Below are 25,352 nucleotides of genomic sequence, written 5' to 3'. Positions count from 1 at the left end.
CTTCTCCGCTGTGGCCAGCCACGGCTGCACCCCGACAAGGGTCACTTGCAACTCAACAGTTGGCAAGCATCACGCCAGAATGTCCTTTTTCCAGCCTGCGTTCCCGCCCCGCTTACAACAGCGCGAGGCCCCCCCGTCCCTTTCTTTGGAGCCTCCGGAGGGGAAGCAAGGATCGCCACAGTCTCTCTGCTGTGGTAGCTGGTAATTGCACAGTTTCCAAGGACTTTTGTTTTGGGTCCTGGTTTCTGATTGCCTCCGCAATTGCTGGTAGGGTATTTCTGAGGTCCTTGTAGGTTATTTATGGTAGTTAAGGGCAGTTTAAGGCCCCTGTCAGTCCCTGGCCTGGCTTTGCTAACGGAGCCGCTTCCCTGAGGGGTCGTTTCTGGTTTTCAGGACTTCGGGTTTTCAAGCATTGCACTGCAAATTCCAGCACGACATGCATACCTTGTGTTGAGGATACGTACACAGATCATCCCAATGGTTTAGAACACTGCAGGAAATGTAAACTGTGTGATAAAGGTAAGGACGATGCTAAAGAACCAGTTTAAATGGATTTTTCGTGCCTTTCATGGATACATTCTCTCCTTCTCCTTTCTTGCTTCATTCACTTGATGAATCGGTTAGAGTATGAAGAACGGAGAGGCTCTTGTCACTGTGCAGACCTCAGAATGCTGTCTGTGGGTGATGGAAGGGAAAAACTGCCATAGATCTTCAGCTGGCACCACTGGAAGTCTGATCTACAGCCTCTCTTAACACTTTAAGGCTCCTTTAGATTGCAGTGTGATGTCTAAAGAGCTGTCTTGGAATACTGGGGTAAGGCAGGCCTGAAAGAGCTCCTGGTGGAGCAGGACAGTTCTACCAGAACAGCTAATTTAAAAACGCCTGAGTTGGGAGTATTTTGCTTTTGCCATGCAACGCTTAGGACAGACGTAAATGCGACCCAAGATGCTGTGTCTGTGACGAACTGGGCTCTCTTTGTACATCAAAAAAGGAGTCATCTTCACTAATCCTGCTAGTTTTGGTGCTCTTCACGAGTGCATCAAGGCAAGGCTAAATGTTCACTCTTGCTTTTGTATCTGTTGATTGTACCCATGTAAATACTGCGGCTGTGTGTGTATGTTTCTCTTAGGAGCCAACCTAGTGCCAGAGGTAGCATGTACCTATACGAAGAATACCGTGTGTGGCTGTCTGCCTGGGTATTTCTGCAGTTATTTGGGGACTGAAGACTGTGAACTTTGTCAGCGCTACACTGTCTGCTTTCCTGGCAGTATGGTAAAAGAAAGGGGTAAGCCAACATAGGATCAGTAACACCGAAAGCAAAAGCTTCTTACGGGGAATGCCTTTGGAGTTTGATTTTGAGGAGGCTGGCTGTCAGTTCATCCAGAAAAAAAATTAGTGAAGGACCAGCGTGAATGGATAGGGCCAGCGCATGCGAGGTATGATGTATACTGGTCCATTGTACTCTCTGTAATTGTCAGAGCAGCAGTGCACAGCTGAAAGCTTGCAGGATCCATGTAAGTCCTAGATGCTGACGTAGCTGATGTGGCCAAGAATGCTTTTTTTCTGTGTGCAAAGACAGAAGTGTGTGAGCTTTTGTCTGCAGTGAAGAGTCTCTGCAGTAATCACTTGGTCATTTACAAAGATCATGCTGAACTGAAGCTCTCCTTAGCCATAGGTGCAGATAGAAATCCTATTGTCTTCTCCTTTACAGGCACAAAGACCACTGACAATGTGTGTGAAGCCTGTCCTCCTGGAACCTCCTCAACAGCCAACATGTCTTACAGTTGTACACCATGGCCCACGTAAGCAGCTCTTACTCTTTATGGGCACAGGACTATTCTCTAACTGTTGGGTTTGCATTTTGCTGTCTTCGAAACAGCAGTTTCCTGCTTCCAGTAAGGCACCGAGTGTGGAAGCCTGTTCCTATGTCCCATTCTTTCTTGGGAACAGCTTCACTTCTCTCTTTATAAACTCATTATCATGGCAGATTTAGCCTTCAGCCTCTTGTCCTAACATGTCACAGGAGACTCTCAGACAGCTCTAACAGAGCTGGATCTGGACCCATGAAGAGCAGTGCACTCCTCTGGGTACCTGGGTTTCGGCTGGCACATCCCTTAGCTATAGTAGAACAGATGAGAGTTTGCTTCTGGGGAGAATCAGTTTGCATCTACAAGCATTAAAACAAAGAGGTAAAAGTCAGCTCCTTCCTGGATTACCCACCAAGTCAGAAAGACCTTTGTGAATGCCCCTGGATGTGGAGGTGCGATGTTAAAAACAGTACAGCAGTTCCACTGCAAGGTCTGCCAACAGATTCTAAGAACACAATTATTTCTTTCTCACATCAGAGTTAAGGAGAATGGCCGGGTACAAGGAGACGACAGGAACACTTCCTTAGATCCCTCTGTTACAGCAGTTGTTGGTTCTGTTGTTGGAATCGTGCTAGTTGTTGCAGCTGCCCTTACATATATCTGGCAAAGGAGGAAAAGGAAAAATTACGTGCCACGTAAGTACGAATAGTGTGTGTATAAAGGGGTAGTTTTGTAATAGCATTCTGAAGAATGGTCTTCATTTCACTGAGCTGAAACCTTAGCAGCCAGTTAGAGGTGAACTGTAAGGAAATTTCTACATTCCTGTGTGCCACAGTTAACCTGTTGTAATGATGCTTCCCTTAGGGGGTGTGCCTATGCAGGCTCACTGCTGAACCACTCCTACATACATGTAAGAACAAGATAACATGATTAGAAAAATGCATTACTATAAAGTTCACCTTACTGCATTCTGATGGGACTGTTTCCTTTTCTTTGCAGCGGTGCAGGAATCAGGGGTGAGTCTCTCTCTCTTTTCTTTCCTTTTTTTTTTTTTTTTTTTGGTAATACATTGAAATCTGACGTAGGTTTTTTGTTTAGTGTTTGTATGTGCCATATGTTTGATGGGCTCAGTGCATACTGGAGCAGCTTGTGGACACTGGGAGTGTCTGTGAGCTCCAGAATCCCCAAGGCTATGCAGTAGAAATGCATTTTATATGGTTCTCATTAGGAGGCTTGGGATCTAGTCCCATTGCCATTGTTATCTCCTGACATGGTCCAAGAATGAGTATTTAAGGGGATTTAGGAGATGGACTGCTACTAAAAAATACAACTGTGTTTGTTTATCTCTCCATCCTACAGTATTACCTATCCCCTAAAAGGTCCTGTTAGTGATTTGCAAGATCTGATATCTGTGCAGACAGGGATGTGTTTCATAGGAAAAACACTGAATGGACTGTGTAATTGCACTTCTGATTTGAGGGGGCCTGCAGTGACTCTTGCTCTTAAGGAAGATGCAAAAGTCTAGCTGTTAGTAGTGAGAATAGCAAGCATTTGCTAATAAAAGCTGACTCTTCATACTCTGTGTTTTCCTTTGACATGTATTAAAGACTGGACAGCAGGGTCAGGCTTTGATATTAATCATGGAGAGTGGGAATCAAACAACTGTTCCTGTGCAGGAAACCACTGCCGACCCTGAAGAAACCGAGCCTGAATAGCCATTTTTGTTTGAACTATTGTAGCCAATGAAGTTGGCTTTAAAAAAAACCCAGAAAACCAACCACAACCGCCCCTCCCCCGAAACCCAAAACACATCGACAAAAAAATCTCAACCTTTCTTCCACATATTCATGGAGAAAAAAGACAGCTTGAAAATGAAAAGGAGGATCTGCAAAGGAGCTCAGGAAATAGCCAAGTGGCATCTTCTGAGGCATCAAAGTTTGAAATAGCTGAATGATCGAGGTATTGGTCAGTATCGTCAGAGGTTGTAAAGCTCTTTCCTTGCTTTATGGAGCAGCGGCCTGTGTGGTACGCCTGGAATTTCTTTCTTAACTTACTTACCAACTTGGACAGTTATCACTTGATATGCATGTCATTATTCCAAGATAAGTTTGTTGGTGGAAAAAAATTGCTCTTTTTCATGTTAAAGATTCCACATAAGTAATATATAACACGTTTTCCAAATGCATTTTGTACAAGTTTTTCCTTTTTGGAAATGAAGAAAATACTGATGGGAAAAGGAATCTTGCACAGCAAGAAACATTTAGCTTTTAGTAATGTTGTGAATGACATATACACAACTACTCTCTTTTGCTAGTCACATCTGCTCTAATCTGCAGTCATGTGTTACAACAAAGAAAGCTAAGGTCCTACGTGAACATTATGTCTAGAAATAAAGTTCTTACTAACGAAACCACATTCTCTCTGTAAAAGAACTTTCCTGTTACCTGAAGAAGGGAAAACACCAAGTTGCTTGGCTGTTGGCATTATCTTGAAGAAAAGCATTATTCTTAAAGAGCATCATGGTGACCATAGATTTCTGAAGAAGGATTTGGTGAGGATGGTAATGCTTAATTTATCAGCTGAGCCTCAGGTGAAGAATTGTATATAAAATGAGATGGGGAAGAAGATGGAGAGAGGCATGGAGGAGGCACACGATGAGTGCAGTGGGACACCTGGGAGGAGGCTCTGGGGCTGATGGAATGAACAGATACTGAGATGTACTGTGAAAGCATCAGGGTGAAAGCATCAGAAGCCTGTTTTGCACAGGCTGCAGAAGGAACTGGTAGTGGAAACGGAGAGAGGCCGACATGGCAGGTGTCTTTGCATTTCTATTTCGAATGACTCTAAGGAAAAGCAGAGTAGAAGGGAGAAGGGAGAAGAGCTTGCAGTAGTTGACAGAGGTTGCCTGTGTTTTTGCTGCACTAATGCAGTCCCTCTGAATTCATGTTCACCCAGGCCACGGATCTAGAGACCATGGCTCTTTGACCAATGAACTTGCATACCTCTTCCCCACATGACTATGAGGAATAGAAGAAAATGGGAAATGGTTGTCTTTTTGCTTAGGGAAAATGTGATAGACAACTTCTTCATATTTTTTATAAAACTCTGTTAGTTTGTTCAGCAGAATTAGTTCTGTATTTTTTTGCAAAATAAGGTGACATTGCAGAAACTCAACATTATGTTTTAGAAGAATGGCTACAGGTAGCTGTACAAAAGTACAGCTCTATTGTAAAATCAAGCTGCAAGCGACGGAAAGTTAAAGCTTTTAGAGAATGCTTTAAAATTCCTTTTAAAATTTTTGCTGTATACATGCAGATCTGTCCATGAAGAAATAACCTTCTGTTCAAGTTCTAAAAATTGTTGTTGTGATTTTTAAAATGTTTTTTTAAAAGTCCCAATAAAAGTCATGTTTATGAAAACCTTCACATTGCAGTAATCACGGAAGGGCAAACTGTCTACAATTTCTTTTACTTCTAGCTGTCTTTATATAAAAAAGGATGCCCATAGTATTTACAATCCCAATGTCAAAGCTTGAAAGCATCTTAAAGTAAAAGAGATACAGACTTCATTGATTCTTGTGTGTCTGCTGAGAGTCACACAAAAAGAACTTAACAAGCCCTGACTTTATTGCATTTTTAGAATCAGTTTTATTTTCAGTGGTCAAATATGTGACAAGTCAGTAAGGCAGTTCTAACATCATTCTGAAAATATCACTGGCACCCAGCAAATACATTACTATTTTTTGAGTTTGCCAGTTTTGTGGCTGGTCTGATATGACTTGCTGAATACGTTACCAGGAACAGTAAAGATATTCACTGGGCAAACGCAACTTTTTTTTTTTTTTCCCCTGACCTTTTTTCTCTAGATTAGTTCTTTGGTAGCTGGTTAATGTTTCCTCGGGTTGGATCTTTTCCAACATTTGCCTGACTGTAGAATTTGCTAATTGTTAACCTCTGCTTGTTCCTCTACAATACTTGCGTGTGAAGGGTTACTTCCACTGTTTGGTAAAAAGCTTTCTTGAGCAAACTTTAAAGGTAAACCCAAAGCCTCAAAGAGAGTTTAGGGAACAGTGACAAGGAAACTTCAGCCTTCTCTGTGCTAGATGCCAATCTTGGGGTAAGTTCTGTCTTTTTCTTATCTTCTAGCTACTTAAGCTTACTGTTGAAAGCCTACTTTGACAGGGGTAGCATCCTGCTTTTGCATCTGCACTAGTGATACGTGTGGCTTTGAACAGTCTTCAAATCTTGCAACTATGCAACTCTCGCTATGCTTTCAGCTTACTCGGTACCTTGCTGGCTGACATGTACATTGTTTTCTTCCAGAAATGCAAATTGTGCAATTCATTTACCTGGCAGTAACATTTCTGACAGGGTGCCTGGCTTTTTGGTGGCCATAGAGCTTGCTCTTAATATGGTGGTAATCAAATTTTGAAGATTTGATTGCTGTTCGTCTCTGCATAATCTGTTAAGTCTCACCTTGGGTTAATGAGAGTCTGTAAAGCATTTGTAAACCTCAGTGGACGGGTGCTAGACATGCGTAAACCTTTTCTAGGTGCTGCAATGTGCTGACAGGCTGCTGCTGGACCATGGGCTGAGTACCTTACAGTCTGTGTGATCTTTAAATTATTATATTGGCATACTCTGGATCATAAGTTATTCACTATTACTTTTTTACTGAGATGAACTTTTAATTAAACAGCTGTGAAAGCAGATGAAGATCTTAAGAAGGGAGAGGAGTTAAATATTACTGTTGTTCAGTGTTGTCGTTTGGAGGAGGGATTTATTGTAGTGTTTAGGCACCAGTTGCTCCAAAGATGTTTTTGCAAAGAAATATCTGTCCTCCAGCCCCATAATTATTAGATGATCAGAGAAGCTAGAGATGCGTATCTAAAACAGCACAGAAACTTTGCTGTTGCATTACTCCTGAGACTAGAGAGGGAAGACTTGTAGGAAGAGGTAACCTATGGGGCCAACACCACAAAGAGCATTTCAGCTTGTATTTGCTGTGGACTTGAGAAACCACGTTTGTCCTGCTGACCACTGGAAAGACCCTTTAAAAGATACTGTCAGGCAGTTGGGCCTGGGTAGGAACTCTTGGTTTCTGTGACTTCAGTTGCAGTTGGTAGAAGACGCTCTAGATAAGCTGGGAGCTTTGCACAGTCAGGTAAAGAGACGGCATGCAGCATCAGACTAGGATCAGCGATCTACCAACTAAAAAAAAAAATTTGGGGGGGGGTCCCTGCCATAGCAGTAGTGTGTTTAATGTCTACAGCAAGTGTGTGTTTGATGGAGTCTGGAAAAAACTTGCTGATGTTTAGATATGTCTTTTGGTTTGTTTTAGGAGTTGGAGCCTGATTTGTCACCAGGTGGCAGCATGGGAAAAGGAAAGACTTCATGTTCCTCTCATTCTGGAAAACATCGGAATCTCTTCTTTTCCTAAGTATGTAACAAAGCTGCTCTGATGCTTAATTGCCTACGAGTTTAAAATGGAATCAGATCTGCAGCAAAACACCTCTGGGTACAGAATTTTCCAGTAAGCTAAAGTATTTTCTGCAGGATCTGCCAATTTCTGTCCAGTTACATGGATTTGTCCATTATCTTAGTTATTGATTAAGGTGCTCTGTTGTGGTTGGGGGTGAAGGGTGTTAGAGGGGGCTAAAATGGAGGCTGTTCATCAGAGTCTCTGACTGAGACATATAAACATACATTATACGTAACTTAGCCTGGAAGCAATTGTAAATGACAAAAGAAGTACTCTCTGTGTGTCAGTCTTGTTGTCTGACAGATTGTGTTGGTTTGGGTAAGGCAGTATGTGTGTGAAGAGTATTTCATGTCTGAAAGCTCTGCAGATTATCAATATGCATCTTGTTCCTTCCTGGAGCGCATAAGCCCTGTTTCAGTAGTTAAAGCTCTGGATTATTGGAAATTCCTTTAGAAAATATTACAGACCTTGTCTGGGGACAAACGGTTTCGTTCTTACCTAATGCTAAATACATTGTTTACTTGTGCAGGTGGAGAAAAAGACCGTCTTGTACAAGGCTCCCCAGGTGACTCTGTTCCTTTGAAAATAACTGGAAAGTCATCGCAGCTGCTGAAGAAAGCATGAAACCTCAGGTAGGGGCAGGTGTTGCGTGTAGCTGAAATTGCTGTCCTGAGTTGAAATGGGGAAACCAGCTGTAGCTTGAAACTTTACCTGATCATGGGATAAATGATAATCAGTATCTTACAAGCACAGCGAACAGTCCCTCTACTACCAACACTGGCTCTCAGACATAGAATGCTTGTAAAGCTGTGTTCTGTCACTACCACTGGTGTTCACAAACTGAGCATGTAGCTGCTGCCACCAGCAACATGCAACGTAATGGTCAGATGCCAGACAGTCCAGTGGAACGGCTGGACAGTAGGATGGTTGGTTGTACCACACGATACTAACAAGCTGTGCCGGAAAATTTTACTTGACAGACTGAAGGTTTTCGAAGCTCAGTCTGGTCAGGACCTGGATCTTCCCGGAAACATATTACCATCTCTGCTCTGAACTTTGAATTGGCAGTTGCCTTAAACTTAGATGGAGGGGAAGCTTACAGATGGCACAGGTGTGCACTAAGTGTGCAGTAACAGACTCTGCTTAACAAGCCACAATCTTAATTTGAACGTCCTCTGCATTTATCTCTTTGTGGATGTTCACTCACTGATACGTTAAGGTCAGTGAAACTCTGCTGCCGCCCCTGTCCTCAACTTGAGTTGTTTCTCACTTGCAGTAGCACATCTCCTCCTCTTCTGTGACCCTTGTGCATACCATTATGGAACAGGAACGTAGTGGTCAATAGGGAATGCCATTCCCTAATTGTTTTGAGCCTCTCTCTCATCTCTATTCTTGTTTCATCAATGTCATTGGTAGCTAGTGTGATGTAGGGGGCTGTAACTGGGGAGGGGAGGTGTGAATGCAGCAGGGGTAGAAAAGAAGGATGTGTGGGGGACTGTAAAGGGAGGTTGTAGTTTATGCACTTGGGTTGTGCTGGCACGGACACAAAGTGACAGATGGAAAGAGTCTTCTGCAGGTGGGAGGCATAATAAACTTACATGAAAAAATAAAGTAACTTCCATGTGCTGTAATAATAACTTGGAATAAAACCTCCCAGGCACATTTTAATTATCCCTTCAGCAGTTGCATGTGCCAGAATTTCTAATGGCACATCTCCAGAGCTTAATGATTTTGCAGAGTAATTAAATTGTCAGCCACGTGAACCTCCTCCACCTGACCTCTGCACGGTTGCATGCTGTTTCCCTTGCTTGGCATATATATATATATATATATATATATATATATATATACTGTTGTCACTTCCCTGAGTTCCCTCACGGTAGGCAGTGACTGCCTGGCAATCTAGTATCAGACAGTTTCATAGTCCCTCTGCTAAGACTTAAGTGAACAAATATAAAAGAATGCAATTCATAAGGCCAAAATATGAATATGGTAACAAAGAACAATGACTTGTACATTTAGAGAAGGATTATATGCAAATCTGACTAGCCCTAGGACCATTTCTGTTATCTGTAGAGTACATGCAAAGTTAATATTACTGTAATATTTGTAGTATACTTGTAGCTGTTGTAGTCCAATTGAGACAGTTAATAGCACTGTATTACTGGTCACAACTTGGGCTGACTCTTCTTCTGTAATCTCATGCTTTTGTTCTTGTGCATAACTCTCTGACCTGTCTCGTGAGCAAGGGACCTTTCCAGCATGTTGGGAACGTACTGGGCTATGGCACCCTGCTCCCCCACCACAATTACTTCTGTATTTCTTACAGTGCAATGAAGAGGCCTACATCTGACAACAAAAAAACAGGAGCATGAAATATCTAAGCAAAAATGAAGCTGGCAAAGACTGTCTTTGTTCTGTTACTCTATTTGCGGTAAACTTGCCTTTTTGCATTCATAGTCTTGTATGATAGCTGGACCACTGTAAGTATGAATGAGTGTTATATGTAAAAGATACTATGCCAGATTCTATCCTTGAATTTGTGATATTGTTCATATTGGCAATCAATAGTTTGTGTTATTTCTTTTTTTGCCCTTCATATGTTGTCTCTTGGATTTTACATTAAAAAGTTCCTCCTCAAATTTGCTTCTTTTTGCTGATATTCTGCTGCTAAAAGAAGCAGGCTACCTAATTTTTCTGTTCCTAAAGAAGAATTCCAGTTGTAGTTTAACCTGAGGTACTGTTACTGGCGACTTAATAGACAAGTTAAACTATTGAACAGCGTAGTATTTAAAATGTCACCCTCTTCTTAACAACCCTAGAACAAAAACATTTCCACAATGGCAGGCAAACTACCTGAACTTGTTACGAAATCTGTGATTGCCAGGCTAATCTAGACGTAACTGTTAGGATGGATCTCTGAGCAGAAGCTGCAAAAGGACTTGTATGGTCGCAGCAGAGCAGGACTCCCCTGAGGAGTCCTAGGATAACTCCTTTTTCTCAGAACAAGCTGAGAACATAGGTGTCTATTACTGTGATATGTAGGAGGCAAATACTAAAGGCACCTCAGGCCAGGACACTTCTCTTGGAGAGTCCGTGGCACTGTAAACGCTTGGCTTCTAAAGGCATGTGAAGACAGAGGAAAGAAACGTACTTTGGCCCACTTAGCTTACTGGAAGTGTCACATGAAAATACCAGCTACACAAGGGAAGCAGTTTTTATTACCTGACTATGAATTTAGCTTTACTGTATGCATGCAATCTGGCATGGAAAATCTGAGTAAGTGAAGATGGACAAAACGCAGTTAAATACAGTTTATTTTGCCTGCCACCATACACAAATAATTAAATAACAAAAGCTGATTTATCAGAGCACTTGACTGTCTTGTAACCAGTCATTTAATGTTAAACCAAATTAAAATCCTTCCAATAGGAAACAGTAGTCAAATGGTGAACATCAGTTTTAAATGTGATGAGAAAGGTGAACCTCACTTAATGGCCAGAACAAAGCTTGGACAGCATTTCGTACTAAGGAAGGTTGTAGATCATGTCAATTTTTATTGATAAAGTGCAATTTAGAAGAATAAAGTCCCTAGCCTATTACATGTATAATCCAATCCAGGAGCAAATACAAACCTAGTCTGCATGACAGTCAGTTTTAACACGGCATGGGACATGAGCATTTGGTTAATTCAGGAGCAAAAACTCTTTTAAAGTGAATAAAAACCAGAATAGAACATAATTAGACTTGTCTTCAACATCCAGTTGCAAACATCTTACAGCACTGCTGTTATGTAGAACTTAGGCTTCATAATTCTCACCAGATCGCGGATATATTGGCCTCTTACTTCTCTAATGATGGTAGGCAGAAAATAATATAATTGGCATGAAGCCTTTTAAGGACATCAGAATCTCACCAATCTGCTGCTGCATCTGTAATCTCACTACACGGTTCTAGTCCTGGATGGAGCTGAAAGCTCATGGTTAGTCATAGTTTGAGTTGAACCTTGATTAATGTCTAAATTAGTTACTGTCCATCTCTGTTTTACAGTCTGTGTTATCTCCTAACTAGCTTTAACTTGTATCCACTTTGTTAATCTTTGAGTCACATGGATGATTTACTGTGATATTATATGAAATTGCTTCTGTTGTGTTTTAGTAGCATTACTAAGTCTGACTTCAAAAGGTTCTGGTGTTCAGTATCAGAGAGAACTGGAACTTACCAAAACGGACAAGCATTAAGTGTAGCAAAACTACTGTGAATTTGTGTGTTTTGTATTCTAAACTAATCCAGCTCTGAGGTAAAGTACCAGGAACACACAGTACCTTATCTGACTATCTAACAGGAAATAAACATCTCATTATGTGTCTCAGTACAACCAAAAGTTTTAATACCTGAAGCACTTTAAACTGTATGGAGGCATGAGCAGGACACAAATGTGTCAGGTTCTGTACCTCCAGGCTTCCTTTAAGAGCTTTTAAGTCACTTAAAGGGGAGCTTAATCCTAGCGTCAAATATTGGAACTTTTTTTTTTTAAAGGGCTCTCAGAGCTTGTTAGTGCACTCTCCTAGTCACCATTTTTTTGTTGTTTTTTTTAGTGTCGGTCAATCCTAAGGTTTTCAGGCACTTATATATGTGAATCCAACAATTCCCATCTGAAAAAAATAGCCTTTCCTGCCACTTAATCTGCTTTGAATTGGCATCTTTGTTAGAATTAATGTGGTCAAGTGCAGTTCTCCTCAGGTAACAGACATAGCTGAAATAAACACAAAACCAAAATGTAATTCACGTTGCATTCCCCTGAAGAGGTCTGTGTATATAGTCATGCGAGGTGCAGCATAGAAAAGAATTAGATGTGAAACACTTTTTGTATTACTGTTAACTGCGTTGAAAGCCAAATGCTATGCTTTGTGTAATATTTGTTTGCAATAGGCAACTGCTGGTGGGTGCTGAACAGTCTGTTCTTAGTCTTTTGAAGAGAGATTAAATAAATACACTTGTAACTAAACCCTCTTACTACTTATTCTCCCTTCTGTACTTAACTCTCAAACTTTGAAGGGCATAGAAGAGTGGTTAATCCCTGAGGTAGCACTGATTCTCTGACAAAGTTATCTTCCAAGATTACTCTTAAGATAGAAGTAAAGCGTAATTGAACTATATATTCTCAGCTACAGTAAAAGCGGCGATTTACCTGTAGACTGATTTCACTTTAGCAGGTAAAATTCTTGCAAAAATCGGGAGGGTTTCATTCAGTGATTTAGCCAGCTTTTACCTGGCTAAATGGCCAGAATAATTCAGTGGGTCATCTCTTAATGGCAAAGCTGCTTCTGTTAAGTGATTTTCATTTCCTTCCCTGTTGTTCAGATAATCAAAGCTTTTGCTAGCGGTGCATTAACAAAATCTTCTGTGAAGCAAATGAATAGTGTGATTTGGCATTTCGTAAGCTAAGCGCTAGTAGTTGCTATCTTACTTTCCAGTGATTTCTGTGCTAGAAAGAAAAGCATTTGCTGGAAGAGTATTTAAAATTCACTATTAAGTGTTGGCAGTTTAAAATATTATCCTTATATTAGAATGCTTACTGAGGAAAGCCACCCAAAACTCTCTATAGTAAAATGCTTGCTGAATTGGCTACCGTGATTTTTATTTTTATTTTTTTTAATTAAAAATTAATACTTGTTACATTTTTAAGTGTAAATACTGAAAAATAGCCTATGGCAAAATGAAAAGGCACAGGATTAAAAACAGCGTAATTGTTTCTATGGATACATGTTTGCTATTTGGCAAAAAGTATTTTATACACTTTCTACAAGAATAAGCATCATTTTAAATATATCTCTGAAGGGAGGGACCCTGTAATTTTAACCATAACAACAGAATTTATACTCCTAAAAATGTGATCTTTCTATCTAGTAATACCTCACTTTAAGGTCATGTTACAGTTGTTCTTTGGAGCAGAGGAACTCAAGTGCAGTAGGCGAGTGCAGCTTTCAATTCAGTTAGCAGCCGACAGGCATCTTAACATACAGCTCACTTTGTAACATATCAAGACAAATAGCAATCTCTTACAACAAAGCAGTAATCAAAGTGCAAGTATACAGACAGCACAAGAGTTTAAACTAGCTCTAACCTGAATTTGGGAAGAATGCACCAGAAACATGAACGCTGGAAAACAGTTCAGTGAGACATCTCAAACAGGTTTGCTGAGTGTCAGAAGGTGTAGTTGTAAGACATATTAAAATTATTGTTCCTTTCTGAAAAATAGATATATAGTTGTTTGTTGTTTGTTTTTTTTGTTTTTTTATTTATTTAAGAATTAGTCTTTGTAACCCTGATGCGGTATCTTAATAACAGTCAGGATGTCATTTGAAACAGTCATTTCTGTTCTGGAGCACACTGAGGCTTTCAGCACAGCCCATCAGTCACTGAGATACCTGTGTACTTCCCAGCGGAACTGCAAGAGCTCGAGTGCTGTAGTTTCCTTGATTCTCACTACAGTAGCTGCACCATTAGCCTTGGCTGTGACTGAATGGGAGAACAGCAGGCACATCATTGGCAAGAACTGTTTGTTGTGTCACCAGAGTATGCATCATTCTCACCCGTGTTCTTTTTGGTTACCACACTCTGCATTTCTCTGCAGGATGCATGGCTGTGCCTTTTTTACAGTGGAACACCTCTGAGAATGCTTCAAAGTTCTGCAAAGATCCCATCACCCTAAACAAAGAGAAGGAACTTATTTGTCTGGATACAGTGCATGGAGGTCGTTGCTCTGGAAAACAGAAAGCCACGTCCATAAGTGATTTAGAGTCTCCTAACTCAATTGCCGTCTCAGAATACAGGATACTTGATGCAAGAAAAATATAGCTAATACGACTAATGAAATGCTAGAACAAACAGTAGGTCTGGGTTTTGGTCCATTCTCTATAGGTTGGCAAATTCACTAGGCCAAGTAATGGAACGTACTCTTCAGCAGTGTCCTACAAGCTATGGGAGAAATTCTGAAAGTTAGTCTACATTTATCTTGTCTGTTAGAATATAGCTGCTAGCAATGAGCCACTCCTTCCTTTTGCGCTGCAATAGGTTGAACCAAGTAAGTTATCAATTAGTAAATCAGTTAGTAAAACCCACCTGTATTTCAGAGGGCTGTGAACATCTGTCTTTATTGACTGGCTAGCATACTCTGGTCTGTAGGAGCCACACCAAACCTAGACAAGGAGGATTAATAATCAGTGGGTCAGTATTACAGGGAATTCAGTTTGGGGACCTTCTCACTGTTTTTCAAAGTTTTCCCTAAAAGCCATCCCAATTTGTTACAATATAGTTGGAGTACATTTTATAGCGGAGGCAAAATAGATACAGTTATTTACTAATTAGTTTTTGTTTTACAGAGTTCTTGGATCAAGATCTGATGCTTTGGGATAGGTATATTAGCTCTTGATTTCACCCGTGTGTTCCTTCAAACAGATGAGCTGAAGTCCAAGAGTCTGAGGCACAACACTAAGTATTTTGGCCTACTGTCAAACATTTGACCTATTGTTAAATATTTGTTACTCTAAAGTGTACACATGTGGGAGTTTCTTAGCCAGGCTGAAGGGTGAAATTCAACTCGGCAAACTTATTGTTTCTGCATTGTAATAAAGTGATATAGAGGAAAATAAGTGGAATCTGTAGCGACATCTGTGATCTGAATATGTATTCCTATTTCAAGGCTGCTGGCTTTGTATTTCTCAGGGATTCAGTTTTCTCCAGCACTTGTTAAAAAATTGATGAAACCCTGTCTGTATCAAAAGCAAAAGGAGTTTTGTCATAAATGTTAGTGGAACCGATATTTACATGAAATTGCAAGCTCTTGAAGGTTGTTTTCCTCCATGAGTTGTTGTCTGACATGCCTTTTTGTTGGTAGATGCCCTCTTTCTCTGTATCCTCACTCCAGCAGGTTTCAGTAGTGCCCTCAGAAACGTTACTGAAAACTCTTTCCTCTAATCATTAACCCATCTTTTTCACGTGTCTCTTGAGGATCTTTTGATGAGTGCAGGCAATGGTGAATCACTGTCCAAGTGGAGCTTGGGACTGATTTTTCTCTCTAACCTTTAAGATAACCTAATTTATACTTCCGTTCTTACCTGGGCAAAGTTGAGGAAGAAAAGCTGTTTGTGGGACAGATTCAGTCCAGGCAACTTTGGCTCCTTCCCTTCCCGTTCCAGCCATTTTAAGTAGGCCTAGAAATGATCATAGATTGAATTCACAGAAGCAGCAGGATGGCCTATTCAGGCATGATGGGTATTATGAATGTTATTTTGGGGTGAGAGATTTTAGTCACAATGTATATGAACCCAACATGTCTTCCCTTCTATATTTGTGTAGTTTTTATCTTTCTAATACAAACAGTACAGCTAATTTTATGAAAAAGCTGTCATCGTAAGTACTCTGTTGACTTTTCTAGCAAAAAAACCTAACCACAAAGATAATTTGCATTCAGCTTCTTCGGTATGGTAATCTCTGAACTGAGAACTGTTATAAAACAGGAAAAAATACCAAACTCTAATATGGAAGTGGAGTTTTATAGTAGTAGTTATTGTTGGCCAGTTGACCTTCACTGCGAGAAGCTATGCCCGTTCTTCACAGAGTCACCTGGAGATCTACTCTGAATTTCTTCAGCAAGGTGGCACACACCGTTTTGGCGAAAGGTATGCCACATCGTGAGCTTTCACTGACTTTTTCTATAGGAATTTGTATCTGGAAATAAAGTGTTAAGTCTTCTCCACAGTTCTGTAGCGATGATTTTTATCTCTTCAGGTAACTGCTCATAAAATAGCAGATAATAACCTTGCTCAATGTTAAATCCATTACCTGTTATTGTTACACATTAATTGGCCAATTTTCTTTTTTTAGGTATATTGACATAATGGAGACAAGTTAATGTGTCCTCATGCTGGTTAATTTCAAACGTTCTATTACCTTATCCTGTTAGTTGCTGAGATAGTCCCAAAGCACACAAAATACAAAAGGTGGAGCTGAGGGTAAAAATACATTCAGCACCACAGAACACCAGAGGATTCTGTATGCAGGCAGTTTATGTCATACCATACTACTCTTCCCCATTTGTAATAGCTTTTAGAAGCAAGTACATATTCACTTTAATGAAGTAATTAATTTTAACGGTATCGCTCAGAGTCAGAATCATCAGTTTAGATTTCTGAAAATTCAGGATGGTCTTCTATAAACACCCTTAACTGTTGCCATATTCACAACACCAGAGATAAAGAGTTTTACCATGACATCTGTTAGGATTATTTGTAGAAAAGAACATTCCATGCTCACACCTGAGCTCCACATGGAAAGAGCTTTTGTGCCGATGACTACTGTGTCGCTATTCATAATGATGGTTTGTAAGCCTGGAGGGTTAAAGATACTGGACTTCCCTGAGTCTGGAAGCTGACTTCCTCTGGTAGAGCAGGAGAAATAAGGTGATATGCAGTAGTGTTTATAACAGGTAAAACCATGCCGGACAAAATAGTTTTTCAATCACAGCATGGAGGTAGTCCTCTGAAATATCAGTTGCATTTCTCTTGTTTTGAAAATAACTGACTGGTTGAAGCAACCTTTTACCTTGGAAAGCAGCAGGCAGTTCTGAGATTATCAATCCTTGCATTTTTATTCTGCTTTCTAGCTGCGTGGAAAATAAATAGCAGCACGGTAGAAGGGACTTCATTGTGTTATTTTCCTAAAGCTTATAAAACACATAAAGAAAGCAACAAAAGGAGCTAGGCTTTTGAAGGCAGGTATTTTGGTAGATATCATCTGTGTCCCTCTTGGGAAAGAGATGGTATTTCCATCTATTCTTTTCATGTCCTACCTGATGTGTCACTTTTGAGATCAAAGATGAAAAGCATGAGAGAAATCAACTTGGAAAAAACAGTCGCTCTGCTTCGTAATATCACCAGACTGTGTGGCCAAGAAATTAGTGCTCTCTTGCCATGTGACAAGCTGTTTGAAGTTGTAGCTGCCATTTTCAGAATTAAGGGCTTTAGAAAACGGAGGGTGTTTTACCTTTTCCCTAGCTAATACTGTGCCTGTTTAGGAACACTGCCCTTGTTTACCTGAGACAGAAGTATGCAGCATCAAGCATTTTAGTACATCAAAGTATAGCTAGGAGAATTAGGTGGTCTTCTGCTGGGTGCAAGAATGCCAGCAATCCTACACTGTGATTGGATCTGTGGGGACATAAACTTCTAGACATATAATTGAGGCTTTTAAGTTTTTTAATATGGTACTTTACATGTTAATTGTCAATTTTTTTATGTCAGAATAAGTAACGCCATTGCTGAATCCCAAGGGTAAAGTTAACTCACAGTATATTTGAAAGTTACCTTATAAGCCTGTCGGACTCCTCCATTATCTGCAATATTTTCTCCTAATGTGCTTATTCCACTGACCTGTTAAAGAATAATCATTAATTTACTCTACAGTCAGTAACATTAGCAACCCTAAGAACCACAAGCTGAAGCAGTCATACATCACAGATAGACAGTCGTGTCTGGAAAAGAAAGAAGCAGTGACTTTGTGCTAGGGCAAAGAAAGGAGAGAATGAAAATAAAAAATTAATAGGGTAAAAGCTGTAGATTAGAATAGTGAAAATATATACAAATATAACATGAACAGAGTATGGGCTACTGGGCAGAACATACGCTAGCAGGACCGGCAAAATACAGTAGCAAACACCAGATTCCCTCCCCCCCTTGCAAAAACACCTCAAAGGGTCTGACAGAAAAAGCACACATGGGCCCATTTCACCATTAACCCAATTGCACATGGCTATTGCTGGTTTTCTAGGCTACACTGGTATCCCCAATTTACAAGAAACAACCCTTGTATATTATTTCCAGAACAACTAGCCTGTAGCGTGTGGGGTTTTATGCTTATCGTCTGTAGAGATTCTCCATTTACATTATTTTTCTGTCTAAAAAACGAGTGGTGTGAAAATGGTTGGTTTTACTTACATTTTGTCCTCCAGCAAGCTCCCATGTGTAGTTCCCATACTGATAAACCATGCAACGAGACTGCTCCCTGAAATGCATAGCTGAGAAATTGCTCCACCAGTCAAACATATTTCCATCTTTATCAAAATTCCTACCTGTACGAAAGTCCAAGAAAAGAGGAAAGTTTTGAGTGAGAGTATGTTAGAGCAACCATTCTTCCAGTATGTTAGAGCTGCACTTCCTCCCCTCTTTCCTCCTTTGATTTAGACGGTCTGTGCTACAGAGATTTATCAGAAATGTTTTTGGCACAGTCGATTCTGCTTTGGCGCAAGGGAATGGACAAGATCAATTGCGGTCCTTTCATCTCTATTCTCCATTATTCTGTGATTTCCCGTTCAGTCAGCAGCCCCAACTTCAGTTACAGCACTAAGGCCTAATTTTATTTCAAATTGGATTATGCAGACATCACGTAACAAAACTTTCCACCACCTTTGAGGTGCCTAAGGTGCTTATTCTGTATGTCCATGTGGCAGAACTGAGGCTCATAAAGAATTAATTACTTTGCCACAGCAGGAGAAAGCTGGAATTGCAGTTCTGGTGTTTGTGTTCTCAGCTCTCTGGCTAGAGCTGCTTTTTCTTCACTATAGGTCTAGATTTCTGAGGCTATATTGTATGCTTATGTGTAATCTGCACGAGCTTTCTTAACATAAAAAAAACACACTGAAGAAAATCCATGTATAAGAAATTACTGGCTTACAGTATCAGATGTGAGTTTTTGCCCAAAACTATTTTACATAGCATTCTAGAAAGATAATAAAGTCAATTTATTTCAAACATTCATGTTGAAAAAAAAAGCCTCCTGTGATTTCAAGACAGTCCTGACAGCTCTTCTATCCCAAGAATGTAGTTCACAGATTTCAATTTACTTTAGGAGCCAGTATAGCTGCTTGCATTGTATTTCCGATCTGATGATGCTGTAAAAGTAACAGCTTTTACTGAGAATTGTCATTGACTCAATTTATTTTTAACATCTGCTTACTTCTTGTGTGACCTGCTTAGTTTATGAAACATTTACTGCAAAATGTTCAACAGAATGTTAATAGCGTGCTTGTATCGCTCCCAGTAGCGGGTATGTGATTGTGTGTGCATGGATAGTTCAGTCACAGCAGTGTGTAACTTTGATTTCTTATGGTGTAATGAGTGCAATTGAAAGAATACTATTTTCTCAGTTATCTTCTCACCATTGTCATCAAAACCATGAGTAATTTCATGCCCAATAACCATCCCGATCCCTCCAAAGTTCAGGGCTTGTGGTTGGTGTTTGCTGAAGAAGGGGGGCTGTAGAATCCCAGCAGGAAAAACTGCAGAGGGGAAGAGAGAGGGAGATGCTGTAAGATGGCTTTATTTTTGCATACTTTGCAGACAGATTGTTTGCTTGGTTTAAGGATCAGGAAGGAACATAAAATGATTAGAAATAACATCATGCCTCCTCATGTGAGATTGTTTCTCTCAATAAATGGAAAATGACAAGTTAATGAAGGTTTAATTTAGCACATCTGCAACTACAATATCTCCTTGTTTGAGAACCAAGCATCATTTACATTTCAACTTTAGCCTAATTTGGTCCATAATGTATGCTGCAGTAAGTCAAGAACAAAATGTTTAGTTAACTGTCTTTTGGAGATAGGTACAGTTTATGTTTTAGAGCCATTTTATAGGGGAACTCATGGATGTTTTCTTGCTTTATTTTTGTTAAAGAAAGGTTAGCAATCATATGTTGATTACCAGCAATACTCAGTGTGTAAAACATGCACAGTAGTAATTGCTACAGGCCACCAAGTGCACTTGGATGTCAGTCGAGGGCAGGGGGTGGGTGGGGAGGTGTAGGAGGTCTAGCCTTCTCCAGTCTGCTGGCAAAAACCTCATATAGAATCAATGGGACTTAGTCTTCATCCCATCTACATAAGATGAAAAGCATATATGCTTCTAGAGGATTTAAGACTGCAAGCAACTCATTCTAATAAGATACTTTCTAAGAAGTGAGATACTGAAATTACATAGCAAATATTTCATTTCGAGACAAAAACCTTTTTGACTATATAGAAGGTTTTATCCATACAACTTTAGGGAGAAATATGTAAGACAGACTGCAGTAAGACAGAAGCAGGAAACTGAAAGCAGTATGGAAAATTATTTTCCTCAAACTAGAGACAGGGAGAAACAGGATTTAACCAACATCTACACTATTGCGGGTAGCTGTGCTTGGACTTTTGGCCTGCATATTCATCTTCAAGTTGCTTAAACCAGTTACTTCCTATTACTTACAAGGGCAAAGTTGTAGGGGAACCAGTCTTCTTTAAGACCCGAGTTCCCTGCCTGGAAAGCTGGCTCACAGCTGATTACTATCAGCATAAAAACCACTGTGGATGAACAGGGAGCCTGAGCTTGACTACAAGTATAGCTCCAAGATAGTATGTACTAGCAAGCTGAGGAACTACCCTGCTACGGCTGAAGGACTGGTCACAGCTTTTACTGTACCTATGACATGGAGGTAAGTGGAAGCTACACAAATGGAAAACAGCCCTTTTTGATGAGGCTAGAGGGCTAAGTTATTGGCGCTTTGGATGTTTCTGGTTTTAGCCATTATCTAAGTTTTCCCTTGTGACTGTTGGTTGGTTGGGTTGTTTTCCGTTTCTGGCCTTTGCCCTGTGAGCAGGATACAGCTGCTGTCTGGTCTAAAAAAGGCATGGATTTTTCCTCTTACGGTATTTGGCAGTACTTGGATGGCAGATCTTCCTGGCAGTCTGGGAATTTGAATAAGCACTACTTAGTAGAAATTATTTGGTTCCTCTCCTGTTTGGGGTGCTCAGAAGTCAGCAAAGACTGCATCTGCAGGCTTAACCTGAACTACTGGTCACCTGCAGCAGCTTGGAGATCGAGGAGCATGGGGAGCCAGACAGGTTCACTATGTTTTAAGTCTGAAGATCTTCTCTGCTAAGAACAAGAAAGGTCAGCCTAGCAACTCTGCAAAAACTTGCAGATCTGACGTGCTGTAAGCAGAGGCAGGTTTCTTCAGTCTGGTATTCCTCTTATCAACATAATTTCAGTACCATCTGTACAGATAACAAACTGGAGAGCTGCCCATATGTTTATCAGGGATGTGGAAACATGAGTACAAACAGCCCAGAATACACTGTGAGCATTCTCTGGTCTCTGAAGCTGGCACTCATATAGTAGCAGCTACTGTCTCAGGCCTTCAAACATAAGGCTGTTCCAATTACAGTATATAAGCTATGCCTGCCAAGTTGGGGGGGCAGAGTGGGGAAAGCTGAATAGTCATCAACAAAGCAACTGCTTGAAAAGAACAGCCTGTCTACCTTGCCCAGAATTTCCATAAGGGCACAGGCAGGTTTGCCTCTGGATAGCAGACGTGCACCCTTGTAGTGCAAAAAATGATTAATTATTTCCATGCAGCTGTTTAATACTGTTGTAAACCTACCTATCTGGTTCCGATTGGGGGAATAGAATGCATTGACCACTGCAGCTCCAATTATCCATCTAAAAATAAATGTTGCACACAAAGTTAGTAATGTTGTTTTATTTATTTTTTTAGACATTGTGTTTATTGAATTATTATTGTTAAAAAGGAAATTATTGAGGTAGGGAAGAAGGCTGCCATTGAACACAGCTGTAAATAAATACTAATACCAGGAAATAACTGGTGTCTCATTTATGGGTGTCTTTCATCCAAAACAATGCCAAGTGAAACTAAGAAATGCTTTTGCTCTTGAATGTTGAACAGCCACATTGGGGTGGAATGTGGTAAGTGTTTACCAGCTCATCTTAATCCTATCTGAGCTTGAGAAGAAACAATAGTTTACATTCAAAAGAAAACTAGCATTTAGAGGATGTTTTGAGCAGCAGAAGGCAGTTACTCAAATCGGAAGTTAGGACCCAACTTGTCTGTTGAAAAATCATATATCTGTCTGTGATTATTCAGTTTTAAATATCTGCATTTGGAGTCCAATATTTCATAGATGAGGAGTGTGAACTTTGGGAAGTAATTTTTGAGTAGACTACTTTTGGAAACTCCCTCCAATACCTTGATAACTTTTTATTCTTTGTATTTTTCTTTCTCTTCCCCTTCTCTTCTACATTGTGTGCTCTCCTTTTGAGTTAAAACCAGTTCACAGGAAGAGGGATAGAAAAAATGAATAGGCTTTGCAACAATTAACTTGACTCATGCTTCCCTCTGGAGAGTTTTTGTTTGCTTGCTTATTAATAACTCTGTGTCATTTTATGTTTTGTGAAGAGGTGTTTGAAATTCTTACTGGAATCTACTTTCCTTTGTCACAAGACATCTCTTCCAGCATCACGCAGGCTGGAAGCCTACTACTGAACAATGCATCCGGTTGGCATTAGCTTCCTTACTTCTGCCTCCCATTACAGTGGATCTGACAGTAATGTATTCAGCAGTAGCTTTGCCAGTTAGCTGCGTTGGAGGCATCTGTCTCAGGAAGCTAACTGGACTATTAAAAGTTCAGATCGGCTAACTCATAGTTCTGGAAATCAGGTCATATTCCAAGGCATTTGTTGCTGAACATGCAAGCTGGGGCTTCTGGGACATATCCATGCCATGGACTGGCCAGAACTCAACTGCACTTTGAAGGACTGGAGGGGTTGTCCTGGTGATGTTGTGTAGTGATGCTTCTTACTGGTTAGTGATGCCAGCTGCTCACCTTGGAGATGTTAGTTACAACTTATGAACATGTCACTCTTATTTGGTTGTTTTAAGACTAGCACTAGCTGAAGATTTGTCTTGAGAACGAAAAACTGTGAGGTAACAGCCAGGGCAATAGAGGTGAAGACCTGAGACTTACTCAGGATGCATTCATGGAATCAAAGAAGGGATCACGAACCAGCCAAATCTGCACCTATGACAGGAAGTTCCTGAAAAATACATTTATACTTTACTAGGTACAGTGTGCAGTAATTGGCTGGAAATAGACATAAATTAGATCTGGTGCTCAACTTCCCCAAGATTGGGCATATTGCCAACAGAATTCTGGCCATAATATTTTAAACTTTCTTCCCCTGAATATAAATTTTCAGAAGTTCCATGATACCATTTATCTCATCTCCTCCTTGCTGAGTTGTCAGAAAGATCTGTCACTGCTTTTGTGTGAAGTAGTTGCAATGTAACACCTGAATGTGAAGCAGCTTGATGAAGGATTAGAGAGTCCAACAGAACTGAATGAACTACCACAAGAGGCAATGAACTACTTGTTTAATTCCATGAAATAACTTATAAGATCTCAGACATAAGTATTCTTGGCTATCTACAGCATAGGACTGAAACACAATAACTATTATTTCAGAATTTAGACTGTGTCTGTAGCATGCAGTCTGGAAACTTACATATCTTGGTCAACTCTCTCTCGAAGTTTTTTCAAGCTCTTTTGGGCTCCCGCTCTCAGGTTTTCCAGAATGTTTTCAAAGTAGTTGTGTTCACTGAAGTTTAACTAAAGAAACAGATATCCAAGTGTGTTAGTGAGCTGTGCAGAAAGAATTCCCCATACCACTGAACGTATCTTCCAAAAAATGTTTTGATTGCAAGGTATCACTTAATAGTTAGCTCTTTGCATGCACTTATTTATTAAAATGTTCAACACAATCAATTTTGTATGCTGTCCAGTCACTTGGAAATGACAGTTGCACAGGTGTAAGTATTCCAAGTGGCAAGAAAATAAGTGCAGGCTTTTATATTGAGGTACTTATTGAGGTATGCACAGCATACTTACATTGGCATATTCCTGATCTAGTTTTTCATTCTGATCTTCCAAAATATAATCTGGATAGCCAATTTGTTCTTTAATTGCCAATGCCTAGAAGAAAAGAGTATAATGTTTCCTCTTAATTGTGTTTTTTGTTGGTGGGTTTTTTTAAGTTTCAAAACATATAATAGTTCAAATTCTTTATTGCTATTGTCCATCTGTTTGTGAGAAACTGGATGCAAATATTTAAAGACCTTGTTCAAATGCACCCTATTGCCTAGTGAGATTTTTTTTTTTTTTTTTAATGTGGAACATACAGTCTTTCTCTCATCTCCTCATGTCCAGCCACTATGGTAGACTCACAGATCCTACAGGACCATCTGACATGGATTGGGCTTAACCGTCTTTTAGTGCCTCTGGGGTTTTTTTTCCTTGCTATTAGAACAGTGCTGATGGTCCTAAAGTCAATGAAAAGTTTAAAAAGTTTTTTTGGGGGGATTGCATTGTGTTCGGTTGTCGTTCTAACTGATGCATTTCGTGCCATCTCCTCTCCTCATTTATAACATGGTTCAAAAGACTCTTTAAAGGAAATAAAAATGTATGTGAGCTAACAAAGGATTAAAAAGAAAAGGACAATGTAATAGGATAATGGATAACAGGATAGTGAACATCAAAGTTTTTTTTTTTTCCTCTCATTTGTAGAGGAACTGAGAATAGTGAGGCTACAAAATTCCAAAGATTTCATATTCATGACAGAATACTGAAGTTCCTTGTTATCTCTGACCTTCTCGCGAGCTTTCTCTTTAGATGCCTCATCCATCCACTGTAACTCATCTAAAGTCTCGATGAATGCTTCACGAATCTTATCTATTAAATCTCGGACCTAAAAGAGAGGCAGTAAGAAATTAATCATTTATATGCTATTTTTCCCAGGCACAGCTAAGGAGGGGTGAAAAGCTTCCTACTGAAAGATGATGTCCCCAGATTCTATGCTCTAAACTGTGGTACTCAGCTTTAAAAGAGCATCATAAATGAGTTCTTATGCCTTCTGACTCTTGAGTGATTGATGGTATCTTTAACAGACAAAATAGGTTGGGAGATCAGGTGGGAGGGGAACGGGCACTGTAGACATTGTGGATGTACAATAGTATGAAGGGTAAACTACATACCATCCTCTTGCTCTCACCAGCAAATGCCTCTCTGACATACATTGCTCCCACTGCGTTCTCCATGTTGTTGTTGACATAACTCACGCACTCCCTCCAGCGGGCTTCTTCCAGCGTTGTCCCATAAAGTGCCTGTAACACAAAACA

The 25,352-nt window shown here is 40.1% G+C and overlaps 2 protein-coding genes across 3 annotated transcripts in view; one reads left to right on the top strand and one right to left on the bottom strand.

Annotated features, from left to right (window-relative positions):
• The window catches only part of TNFRSF14 (tumor necrosis factor receptor superfamily, member 14), a 5,523-nt gene extending 357 nt beyond the window's left edge, over positions 1 to 5,166 (top strand). Inside the window, exons 2-7 of the mRNA XM_010567951.1 lie at positions 394 to 519; positions 1,130 to 1,285; positions 1,712 to 1,802; positions 2,346 to 2,503; positions 2,808 to 2,824; positions 3,416 to 5,166. Coding sequence (XP_010566253.1) covers positions 394 to 519; positions 1,130 to 1,285; positions 1,712 to 1,802; positions 2,346 to 2,503; positions 2,808 to 2,824; positions 3,416 to 3,523 — 656 coding nt within the window. The 3' untranslated portion in view covers positions 3,524 to 5,166. The remainder of the gene's footprint in view (positions 1 to 393; positions 520 to 1,129; positions 1,286 to 1,711; positions 1,803 to 2,345; positions 2,504 to 2,807; positions 2,825 to 3,415) is intronic.
• Positions 5,167 to 9,621: 4,455 nt separating this feature from the next.
• Positions 9,622 to 25,352, bottom strand: part of MMEL1 (membrane metallo-endopeptidase-like 1) — a 31,717-nt gene continuing 15,986 nt past the window's right edge. For both annotated transcript variants that reach the window (XM_010567952.1, XM_010567954.1), the window contains exons 12-22: positions 25,209 to 25,337; positions 24,824 to 24,922; positions 24,067 to 24,150; positions 23,684 to 23,787; positions 21,765 to 21,823; positions 19,507 to 19,626; positions 18,287 to 18,420; positions 17,657 to 17,722; positions 15,410 to 15,505; positions 14,415 to 14,491; positions 9,622 to 14,000 (exon numbers count right to left, since the gene is read on the bottom strand). In XM_010567952.1, coding sequence (XP_010566254.1) covers positions 13,901 to 14,000; positions 14,415 to 14,491; positions 15,410 to 15,505; positions 17,657 to 17,722; positions 18,287 to 18,420; positions 19,507 to 19,626; positions 21,765 to 21,823; positions 23,684 to 23,787; positions 24,067 to 24,150; positions 24,824 to 24,922; positions 25,209 to 25,337 — 1,068 coding nt within the window. In that variant the 3' untranslated portion in view covers positions 9,622 to 13,900. The remainder of the gene's footprint in view (positions 14,001 to 14,414; positions 14,492 to 15,409; positions 15,506 to 17,656; positions 17,723 to 18,286; positions 18,421 to 19,506; positions 19,627 to 21,764; positions 21,824 to 23,683; positions 23,788 to 24,066; positions 24,151 to 24,823; positions 24,923 to 25,208; positions 25,338 to 25,352) is intronic.

This window comes from Haliaeetus leucocephalus, unplaced genomic scaffold, assembly GCF_000737465.1.
Source record: "Haliaeetus leucocephalus isolate CR32 unplaced genomic scaffold, Haliaeetus_leucocephalus-4.0 Scaffold230, whole genome shotgun sequence".
Taxonomy (NCBI): domain Eukaryota; kingdom Metazoa; phylum Chordata; class Aves; order Accipitriformes; family Accipitridae; genus Haliaeetus; species Haliaeetus leucocephalus.
This window is presented reverse-complemented; position numbering and strand designations above follow the sequence as displayed.